Here is a 12,326-nt window from a genome sequence, read left to right as displayed (position 1 = left end):
GTAGAATTTTGTCTAAAATGATTGAGAACTTTACGCAAGAAGAAAGGGCCACACTACTCTATCTCTCATACACAATGAATCAATGTGTACCGACAAAGACATTGTATAAATCTAGAGACCATTAGTTATCATGGTATAGCTGTATATAGGTTGACAAATATATTTATAAATACATTAAATGGGTCTTTCAAATTTTATATCTTATGTGTTGACATGTAGCAAAATTTTCTCCACAATTTGCTAAAACTAACTGTACTACTTGGTGATTCAAACCACGCTCCCTATCTCAACATTGTGCTACTATAAGGTATCTCTAGGAAGTAGCGAAACCGTCATCATGACCGAGGTGACGAAGCTAATGATAAGGAAGTAGCAAAAATGTCATCACACGAACGAGGCGACGAAGCTAATGACAAAAGCGTTTCTCTATTCGAGTCTCAGAAAGGAATGTGTTCGTTCTCTGACTCGGCTCAAAAAACAAAAACAAATATAAGGTATCTCTGTCTATAAACCTATAATCAACTACTATTTGTGCCTACTGCCACTCTACACATGTAAGCTCCTATGTAGTAAGGATGCTCCTCTAAATAGGCACTACTACCACCATGATCACCCGAGGTGACACCACGACCAACACTAGCCACACGCTCATATGCAGTGAGCATGCGCTCCTCAAGGACTCTTTGGGTAGGCATCAAACTCATTTTTAGTACACTCAATCTTCAGAGGCACCTTAAAATTCTCCTCAACATCCCGTTCTTTCTCCTTGGTAGCATCAACGCCTAAGTCACTCACGGGTGTGATGTAAAATCAAGCGACCTTCCCGTCCTACCATCAACATGAGAAAAGTTCTAGTGGAGGCCATCAATGCCTAGAACTCAATATGTTACCAAGTCAACTTTTTCTCGGCAAACAAGGACATGCCAAGAAACATACCAGCTCCTAAGGGATGTAGGACAAATGGAAAAAATGTTCGCTTCTGGAGAGTATATCCTCCTAACACATCCATATCCTTGAGGCACAAAACACAAATAAACAAATATAGACAACTATGAAAATGCAATAGAAGTAATAATTATATATAGCTACCTCAACATCTATCGGCCTCAATCATGAAAATACCTCGACGTGTGTTGGCCTTAATCGTGAAAATATGTGCACCATATGTTAGATGCTCTTAGTGGTACTATGCACATCGATCTCCCACATGTGTGTGCCTAGTGCCTCAACACTAGATAGGGGTAAAAATGGTGGGTCTACAGAGAAGAAACTATAGGCATCCTCCCCTGGTTTTGGAAGACCTCGACCAGCACTACCACCTGGGCCGATGGTGTAGTCAGCCTACTCCCCCAAGACATACTCTGTATATAATTGCTTTGCAAAGTAGATGGGGATCTTCTCGTTGTTCGACATCCCCCCATATGCGAAAACATATCATCTGTAGATATGTGCCACCATAAGAGGATGTGAACACCACGAAATAGTAAGGGGTTCTTTGCCCCAGGTTGTATCTTGTGGGCTATCAAAGAAAATGTCCAAGTATGCTCTATCCTTGCTCTATCTCTAATAGGACCAAGCTCACACACTTGGTGATATGTCAAGCCACATGATACTGGAGAAATACAATGATGTGCTATCCATTCATCTACATAAACAACATCGTGAAGGCTATGAAGGGATGAGAGAGCGTCGCTTCCAAGTCCGATATGATATGCAAAGTAATTGGTGTGTTTTTAGCACTCCTATGGATAGTCGATAACTCACGGTCTATCTTAGCGATGAGGTCTACAAGAGACTCGCATGGCCCTCCTCATGTCCAAACTAGCCCCTAAGCCTAACACAAAAGGGCAGGCAAATGTAAAAGCCAATGTGAAAGGTTCAATGACTAGGCTTAAGAAAACACTAATCTAAGACTAATGAAGCTCTAAAACACCACTAATGTTGGATTCAATCACCACTAATAGCGCTTCAATCCAAGAGAAAAATCATAAAAGAGTGAAAATTGAAAACGATAGAAGACAATGAGGGGAAAAAACGTACATGCCTGTTATAATCTCGATCGAGGTTGCATATCACAAGTTTTAGGGTTGGCAAAATAAATGGCCCATATTTACGCATAGATGTAAGGATGGAAAACATGAACGGCTTTGATTTATTAGTAGTATCTTGATTGAGATAAATAAACAGCTAAGATATATATTGATCGATATACATGGACGGTTGAGATCACATCAAGGCATCTCGATCGAGATATCTGGACCACAGAGATCACATTTCCATATCTCCTTCGAGATATATGGATGGTAGAGATCACAACTATGTATCTTGATCGAGGTACCTAAATGGCTAGGACCGCATCCCGATGTCTCGATTGAGAAACATGGTGGATGTCATGAGGGCATGGGTGCATTACATGGCATTAGAGTACATGGTCGATCTAGATCTGAGTGACAGTCATGCAATCGAGATCCCTTGTGGCATTGACGGGATCCCAATTAACTAGCTATCTCGATCGTCGAGATCCCCAAGTGGCATTAATGATGTGTGGTAGTGACATGGATCTTGATCGAGATGCATGATCCCTCTGGAGGTTGCTAGTGTGGTGATGATTCGGGTCTTGATCGAGATATTGGGCTATTGGCTCAAGGGGCATGCTATGAATCCTCTAAATATCTCGATTGAGATATGCTTGCACACTACTTTGCCTGCTTGCATTGGATTTCCTATTTCCCTTGACAGTGAATGAAAATGATCACCCTTACCATACATCCACCCATGCATCACTCATTCTTTTATGTCACTAATCCCAACCAATTCAAAAAAGTCAAAATTTGCCTAGTTCTCTATGTGTATCTCTCTATTTCATATGTTTACATTTTTGTGTATGCAATAATGGCTTGATGTTACTCATGCCTAATTCTTTGTGTGTGTCTCTCTATTTCATATGTTTACTTTTTGGTGTATGCAATAATGGCTTGATTTTACTCATTACTCATACCTCTAAACTAGTCTTGTTAACGTTCTCCCATTAATTAGTGTGTTGTTGTAGAATTTGTCTGTAATGCTTGAGGATTCATGCAAGTAGAGAGGGTCACACATCTCTAGCCCTCATACACAATGAATCAATGTGCACCGCCAGAGACATTGTAAAATATAGAGACCATTAGTTATCATGGTATTATAAATATGTGTTTTATAGATACATTGAGTGGATATTTCATTTTTATATCTTATGTGTGTTAACATGTAGAAATTTTTTATCCACAATTTACTCATACTAGTAATACATGGTGATTCTTACTATATTCAAAAAAGCCCATCACTTTTTACAGACCATTTTAAAATTAAATAGCCATTGGGAGAATATTTAGACCCCTATTGCTTTCCTTAGATAGTGTGTGTTATGAGGGTAGGACTATTTTATACAGGCATGTCGTAATGCATATGGACTTTGCATTTTAAGTTGACGAGATGACATATGGATCCTTCCTGACATCATCTTGGAACCTTGGTTACAGTGTTCATGTTGGAGGGGGAAAAAAAACACACAAGGAAACCACACAATATTGTACAGTCTCAGCTCAGCCGCACTCCCCATGTAGCTGAGCTCGATTCAAACAAGAACCCTCATACGGCGAAGGGCAATGTATGCCAGCAGGCGGTATCCAATAACCATGGAAAGCAAAATCACAGCTTCCTGAATACCACCATCTAAAGGTATGTTTTGAAGAGCAGGGGAACGGGCTATACTCCGACAACCCGCAGGCGTGCTACAATCGTATTGCTCCCGGCCATCATCGTACTGGATTTTTACTAGGAGCTTGAAGATATGGTAGTTGTAAGATGCATAATTCAGCCAGGATATGAAGGGCGGAAGCTTCTGCAAGGATCAATATTACAATTGCTCACTCAGGATCACTACTCATGCTGCTGCGCCCCCCACAGTTTTTTTTGAAAATTAAATTCAAGCACCAATATATATATATGTATAAAAGACTTGTAAAACAAACGCGATCGATTATACCTGAACAAAGAAACCTCCGGACAACATGAAGGTGAGCAGCACCACGGAAGCCAAGGTGGTTGCTTTCTTCAAATCCATCAACGCAGCACCGATGGCGATTCCCATACCCTGGAGAAGTAATTAAGAGCAATTATGATTAAGGATCAGATCTACGAACAAGACGTCATGATCATTTCTGTACTATCATCATGCCAATCACTCGCGGCCAGCAGGCGTGATCAACTTGCACCGGCAGCTAAATATGCATACGTACAACAACAATACTGCCATGAAATTAGTGTACTAATTAGGTTTAGAAATTCTACCTGAGAAGTAACTGTACCGAGAAGAATAGTTAGCAATGTGAGGAAGAATGCCGATGCTGTCTGATGCAAGCGGACCATGAAGTACACAATCACATGGAAGACCACGGGTAAGCAGAGATCCAATGGAACGTCACCGAGCGTGCGGGCCATGAAGTATGCACTGAGCCTGTACATGTCCGAGGCCCGTTCCTTCGCTAAGATTGCTCTCTCTTGAGGGAAAGTGAATAGTGCGGTAAACAAGGGGAAAAAACCCCAGAATGTTGCTATAAAGAACAGCAATCCCACCTGCATTAATTGTCGCAAGGGTCACCTCCTCTTGCAGATCAAAATCAATCAACAGCTGATCTTAAGAGATTAATTGTCGCAATTAAGAGATTAATCTCCAGCTTGAATATTAATGGAATCGACAACCTACTTGATCCGCAACCTCTCGTTCTGTTCGAAGATGCGATTGCCACCACAGGCAGCCGATGATGACTGAGCTTGCCATGACTTGTATGATCCTCAGCCAGCTCAAGTACTCATGTCGCCTTTCCCGGAGCCCTCTCGCATAAAGAACTGTGAATTGTGTCCACCACGTGCAACTCCATTCTCTCTCCGTGAAGGTCCCTTCCTGCAGCTCCGGTGAGATGCCCAGGTCCAGTAGTTTGCCCTTCTCCACAGGTTCCAAAGTAACCCACGATTTAGACAGATACTGCGGCCATCATCAGATCATGCATAGTTGGCTATCACTGGGGAGAAATTTCACATTGCTGTAGCATTGCTTTTGCAATTGATCTCCTAAACTGACCTATTTATCAACCTTGTCGATCATTTAATGGAGCCTAACTTAATTAACCCCCCAAATATTCACGTGATCACTTTAGTTCAGTATATTGAATCATCACTGCACAGAGCTCTGATTATACTCTACCTGTCGTACTTTCTTCGGATTTAACAGTCCCGTCGATGAAGCATCTTGGCAGCCGCCGGCACTCATGTGCTGCTCCAACTCGCAATTAGGCACAGACGTGTCAATCACGTTTCCACTCGCGAGGTCTAGCAGGAAGTCAGCAGGATTCATGGCTATTTGCGGAGAGAATCCTATGGATGAGAAATATTCCATCGCTGCTGCAGCCTTGCCGAAATAAATCAAGTGGCCTTCTGAGAGGAGTGTCAGCTTGTCAAACATGTGGAAGAGCCGGCTCGATGGCTGGTGGATGGTTGTTACCACCGTTCGTCCGACCTGGATAGCCATCGTAACAAATGGGTGAATTGGTAATGTGAAACAGGCTATATATGTTCGTATTAGCTTTCTCTAAACGTCAACCAACCAACCTGAGAAATCTGTCGTAGCATCTGAACTAAACGAAGAGCGGTCGTGGAGTCCAATCCGGAGGTAGGCTCGTCAAGAAACAAGAGCGAGGGATCGATCAGAATCTCTTGACCCATGCAAACTCTCTTCCTTTCACCTCCGGATACCCCACGAAGAAAAGGGCCCCCAATCATGGTGTCTTGGCACCTTTTTGGCACAGAGACAATTATTACAAGTTTTGGTATGTAAGATCAAAGGAGAGACGACATATTGATTGTAGTGCAAAATGCAGTGGAACATGCTAATGTATGTTTATTCTGAGCTGCACACATGACCACACCTTTCAAGGCCGAGCTCAAAAATGACCTCCATGGCGCGCTCCATCTTGCCTTTCTTGGACAGCTTCTTGGGTAGCCGAAGTAGAGCCGCATACATCAAAGTCTCTTTTACTGTTAAGTGTGGGTAAAGGACATCATCCTGCATAACGAACCCCATTCTAACCCCACCCAACTTGAAAGGGTTAGGAAAGTAGCTTATCGAACCCCATTCTAACCCCACCCAACTTGAAAGGGTTAGGAAAGTAGCTTATATGGAGGCTGCAAGGGTACTACTCAGAAAATTACCTTCGTTTCAAGGCCTTGGAGTATGGCATGTCATTGTAGGTGACGGTGCCTTGTTGACTCTTGCGTATCCTTCCACTCAAGAGATTGATGAGAGTTGTTTTGCCACTACCCGACGGTCCCATCAAAGCCAGCACTTCCCCAGACAACACGTAGCCTGTGACGCCATGAAGTATCTCCTTCTCTTTCCCCTTTCTAATCTCACATGAAGCCCTCTTGGAGCACCAATGCATTGTTGGATGGTCCATGGCAACCTTGTATGTTACATCCACAAACTGAACCAAGAGACTCGCCGTGTTATTTTTCTTCTTCTTACTTTAATATTCATCCAAACTACTTTAATTTGCTTATAATTAGAACATTGCAAGCTGACCTTTAGGGAAATGGGCAGGGGTGGCACAAGGTTGTGAGATTCAATATAATTGGGGATGTCGAGGGGTATATGCGTCTTATGATTCTTGCGTGATTCCATCTCCATGAAGTGATCTGCTGCTTGTCTTCTTGCTTGTACTGCCACATTGATCAGCAACAAAATGGAACTCAATCAGCTTGCATCAAAACATCTCAAAGGAATGAAATGTACATCTATGATCATGGTCTTATGATCATCAAACACGGTTCAAATTAAGCGTTTGATCGTTCGGTACTGCAGATGAACGATAGCCCTCATGCACATCTACGATCATCACCAAAGATGGTTTAAAAGCCTTGAATCGTATTGGAGGTTTCCAAACCATATTCCAGAGCCGCACACTCAAAAGGCGTCTGTTCGACTTAAAATTCAAAAGTCCAGCTGATCATCACTAAAAACATCTCAGGATAGGCCATCCTGGCGCATATGTGCAGAAGGTTGGTTGATGCGAGCCAGCTGGAGCCTCCCTGCAGAATGGCTCTCCCCATCCGTCACAGACGCTGGAAGTCGAGCACGACAGCAGGTGGGATCGATCGTCTCTGGTGGTATGTGAAGAAGGTCGATCAGCCAGTTGGGACTGGCTGTGGCTGACGCAAAAATGGACTACTAGTGTCTGACGTCGGTAATTATGAAGAGCACGCTTCCAACAAAAAAAATACATAATTCTGTGGGAAAACCCAAACATGAAATAAACTAGAAAATAGAATTTTCATGAATTAAATAGCAGTGTGCCAACTCCTGCAAGAAGATGAAATTGTCGTACCGTTACTAATCGTCAAGCCGTGGTCATTAGGAAATAAGACCGGGCCAGCAATCCCTAAGGAAAGGGCTTGCAGGTGGCTGGCACTAGAGCTGGCTCTACTGAGAAATGTATCCTCGTGGTGGTGATCATGTGCAATATAATCGGGCGAGCTTGATCTGCGGGTTTCCTCTTCAAAATCGTCAATATAGCAGCTTTGGGCGCGAGGCAAGTCTGCAGCAGTGCTCTTTCTTCTATGGGAATTATCCAGGTGCCTCTCTAATGAACTCGATCTGGTAATGAAAGAGTCAGACTTCCCTTTAATGTGAAGAATAGTGCTCCTCTTTCGCCCACCTCCATGAGGCTCTTCTCTAGCATTTATTTCTGAATCCATCTCTTCTGATAGGCGCACAAAGCTTCCTTGAATTCTGGCCAAAGATTATTCCGAGTATACTCGGAAATGTGATATAGTAGGCCTTCGGAAAAAGTGCACAGAGCAAGGAAATTCCCAGAAATTCAAGTAGGCAACGAAGTACTAAAAGGGGATGAGAATCGCAAGCTTAAGTAGTAAATTACGGTATTGTTGATTTTTCGATTATGGGGGCAAGGCCAAAATTTCCAGAAGAAGAAAAGAGAAATTAGCAAACCTTAGGACGGAAGGAGAATTAAGAAGCTCGGCTTGGTTAGAAATTGGCAGCTTTAATTAGGCCTCAGCACAAACAAGTACCAAAGTTTCCATATTCATGTAGTAGTTAGTCAGTGTAGATGTAAATTAGGAACCAGAATTCGTGTATTATATTACAGAACAAGGAATAATCCAATCATGGAGCTCAATGTCAGCATATTTTCACAAGAACATACAGTAGAACTGCAACAATCTGTGTAGCTAATGACGGCGACATATTGGCCAGGCATATAAATTAACCCAAGCGATACTGCATGAGAGAAGCAAGAAGCTCTGCTCTGTGGTGCGCGGTCTCTAAGTGCTGCATGACGCCTGTTTAAGTAGTAACCAAGGCGCCAAGAGAAATGAGTTTGCCTGAACAAGTGATGGGGCCCGGGTACGCGTGTGTGCAGTCCATTGATCATGGTCATGAAGCACAGAAGAGAAAAAAAATCATAACCTTTTTCGGTTGAGTATGTCCTTTTCATAGCCCCCAGGTCATTGACCCTTCGTGAGAAAAAGGGCTGAAAGGAGCGTTTTTTGCAAAGGTCCCGTCGTGCTTACGTGTCTGACTTGCCACCCATCTACCCCACATACATGCTTCTTGTTGTCATCGCTACACCTTGCAAACATCACTACACAAATATATAACGCTACGCCCAGCACTTCTAATCTTTACTACAAATTTTCACACGATGAACTAACACCACCACCTCTCCTTTTCAAAACTGGCACCCTTTCATTTTAGTGACTTCATGATCGCTGCCATTTCTTTATGCTCCTTTAGAGTATTCGTCAATCATTCTCACACTAAAAATCGTACATAGACTTTATTTCTTCCACATATTAACAAGAAAACATTGCAAGTCTCAATCTTTATCATACATTTATATGTGTGAGAGAGAGAGAGAGAGAGAGAGAGAGAGAGAGTGAGTGAGTGAGTGAGAGTACTACACCTAGCCCATTCTTCATCATAATCAACAAAAAGTTAAGTTATCATCTCAAACTCTTCATCCATGCATAAGTCCCGACCCCCCTCCCCCCTACAAGTCATGCTACTATTCCTTTCTATTTGATTTGGGATGGTGTAAACTACAAGCTTGAGATGGTGTGTGTGTGTGTGCATGTGCATGCACATTGGGGGGAGGAGAGAGAGAATTCAAGTTGAAGGACTCTTCTTTGTATGTACATTTCCAAGGCACTTACATTTAGTTTATGATGATTGTGCATGAGATTATGTCAATTCTTAAATATAATTCTTGGTCAAGCATGAATTCTTTATTTAATGAATTTTGTATATCTTCTCATGGGGGCATAACACCTACGTGTAGAGGAGATTGTTTCTTTATTAGGCTTCATTGCAAGGTTTGCATTTACTAGAGTTGCATCATTCCTTCTAATGTATTTCACTTATAGTAGAGGTTTTGAATATTTATCTAAAAATTATCTATACTCGTGTAATGATTTTTATTCATGTACTTGAAAAACATGTAGCAAAAATGTTTTTTTTTGTACTTGAACAACATGTAATAAAATTTTTATACTTTAAAAAAAATGTAAAATAGACCTACTTTCTGACACTCTCCACACATATGATAATATCTTATCGTATGCATTCTTCTTCAAAGTGAGGCTTATACTTGGTACGACAATGGACACTTTTGTATGTCCTTGTTGATAATATTGATGGGCCAAAATTAGTTTCTTCTTTATATGCTTGTAAGGAATCATTGAATTCTTTGTCCAATAATCAAGAAAAGCACGATTGGTAATTATGGCCGATAATTGTGGTAGATTCTAGGAATAAAGTGATATTGTGTCTAGTCAGCTTTAGATCATGAGAAAGTATTCATGCTCAGTCCTCGTCTATGCTGGTAATTGTGCGTGGAATTTTCTTTTGAAATTGAAAAAGTGCACCACCGAAATTGAATTATATCATGTAATCCTATATAAGAATTACGCTCATATGCTTTCCGTTTTAAGACTGTATGGTTGGCTATTGAGGATTGGATCCACGTGTGGCCCGGTATTTTCATCGTTAATATGGTTGACTATTAAGCTGTTGATCCACGTGTGGTGGTATTTGCATGGTCATTATAGCTTAATATGAAAGAGAAAACCCATGATAACTTGCAAGGCACACATGTCACTTTGGCATTGCATATGCTGTTAATGTTCATAAGGCAAAGGGTAGAAGGAGCAACTCAACATTGACCGAATGTTGACCTTGACAATGAATGGGTCACTTACGTGTTTGTTGGCTAGGAGTAACTTCCACGTTAGAGAATATTTTTAGCCCAAAACACAAAAAGGCATACTATGTAATTCTAACCATAGCAAGGTAACAAAGATTTTGTCATGTACATATCATCAATACTTCACCTTGCATGGCTTTGATGTCTAGAGATAGGTCTTTGAAACATTCTATCATCTTGCCAATTTGATGCCAAAGCTCTCTCTCTCTCTCTCTCTCTCTCTCTCTCTCTCTCTCTCTCTCTCTCTCTCTCTCTCTCTCTCTATGTGTGTGTGTGTGTGTGTGTGTGTGTGCGCACGCGTGCGCACACACACACACATAAGAATATATAACCACACTTGGAAACTCTCCAAAGGTTGGTAATCCTTTAGAGTACAAACACTTTGGAGCCAAGGGTTTGTTTCTAGACGATCACTATAATGAGATCAATAAACATAATGAATAGACACTAAAAGTTATCAAAGTCCTAAATAAGTACTAAGCAATCTTTAACACTCCATATCTTTCTCGATCATTAAACAAGACATAGGATGCATGTGTATTCTATGCAAGAGTCAACACTAGAAAAGAACCTCATAGATCTCAACAAGTTCCAACAAGGCATAAATACCATATAGATTTCTCAAACACATACAGCCTTTAGTACTCAAGAAACTCAATAGGACTCTAGCTAAGATATGTCCAAGATAATATTGATAATATAAGCACTTAACTCAACACTTTAATCTCAATGATAGCTTTAGCCAAGACTTTTACGAAGCCATTCATCCAAAGGGCATAAGCCTAAATATAAAATTCTGCCTCATAGGCACATATCAATAGGAAATTACTTATTACAATAAGTAAACCTTTAATAAATCACACACTATTATAGGCGGGTTGATTTTTGACATTTTTTTTATAGTTTTGAACATCTAAAAAATCCCCAAAAGCGCCGATATGCGCATTGATATAGAAGCATCGATATGCATGTCGATATACACGTTGAAATAACCGATATACAGGTCAAAAGCAAAACTATATTCCGACCACTATTTTGACACATATTGGGACGTCAGTTTCGACTTTGACAACGACTACTATTGTGACAATGTATTTCAACGATGACAACGACACAATTTATGACTAGTATTTTGATGCGCATATTGAGAGATGCAGGTTTATTTATTTTTTAATAATGGTACACCCAGGTGCAGTCCTGCAGTTGGGTGTACCTATATACTAGTGTTATAAATTACATCCATGTTCTCTACTATAAGATCATGTAACGATAATTTTTATTAAGTAAAAAAGAAAATACATAGCTCATAATGGAGCTGACACAGAGTACACAAAAAGAGGCATAGAGGTGACAAAAAGAAGTATGCCACTAAGGCCCGACTCCTGTACATAGCTCCTAATCATGAGCGTTATTCTCAGGGTTTGGCACTGGTCCCTGAAAAAAAGTATTCAAGGGGCAAAAACTTAGAAATAACAAGTGAGAAAAAACTAATTGATGGGTAAAAAATGTTGAGGTTTACCATATTCACCACATCCGTCCAATTCATGTTATGGCCCTCTCTCTCAAGTTTCTTTGAGGAGGGTATACGTCCCGTGCAATAGGGTTTACATTTCCTCCGCATCACTCGTAGCACGCCCGACCACTCAGAGCCGGAAGCATGAAGCATGAGTACTTATTAAAAAAATCAAATACCCATTATGCCAAAAAAAGTGAGTGATATGTGTATTAACACTTACAAAGTAGGTCTGGAAATCATCCTAGCCACCACTTCTAAGATGGGAGCTCCTTACGCTCTCCATTCTCTTCACTCTGCGGCCTCCTATGCCAAAAAAAGTGAGTGATATGTGTATTAACACTTACAAAGTAGGTGTGGAAATCATCCTAGCCACCACTTCTAAGATGGGAGCTCCTTATGCTCTCCATTCTCTTCGCTCTGCGGCCTCCTGCTATTGCTTATACTACCTTTGGGGATTTGCACAGTGCTTTCTATACTCCTCTTCCCAAATCTCTTGT

At 41.1% G+C, this 12,326-nt stretch overlaps 1 protein-coding gene across 1 annotated transcript; it reads right to left on the bottom strand.

Annotated features, from left to right (window-relative positions):
* Positions 1-3,281: 3,281 nt before the first annotated feature.
* LOC147616828 (ABC transporter G family member 22-like) lies at positions 3,282-8,447 on the bottom strand. The gene is made up of 10 exons (XM_086777888.1): positions 7,419-8,447; positions 6,617-6,753; positions 6,247-6,518; positions 5,964-6,119; positions 5,647-5,830; positions 5,243-5,554; positions 4,745-5,023; positions 4,330-4,614; positions 4,025-4,132; positions 3,282-3,880 (listed from the first exon to the last, which is right to left on the bottom strand). The coding sequence occupies exons 1-10, from the start codon at positions 7,786-7,788 to the stop codon at positions 3,614-3,616; spliced, it is 2,370 nt and encodes a 789-aa protein (XP_086634014.1). The 5' UTR covers positions 7,789-8,447; the 3' UTR covers positions 3,282-3,613.
* Between the last annotated feature and the right edge of the window lie 3,879 nt (positions 8,448-12,326).

The sequence above is a fragment of the Cibotium barometz genome, chromosome 38, assembly GCF_041138505.1.
Source record: "Cibotium barometz isolate CiBa-2024 chromosome 38, ASM4113850v1, whole genome shotgun sequence".
Lineage (NCBI taxonomy): Eukaryota > Viridiplantae > Streptophyta > Polypodiopsida > Cyatheales > Cibotiaceae > Cibotium > Cibotium barometz.
Note: the sequence above shows the minus strand (reverse complement) of the source record. Positions and strands in the feature narration are given on the sequence as shown.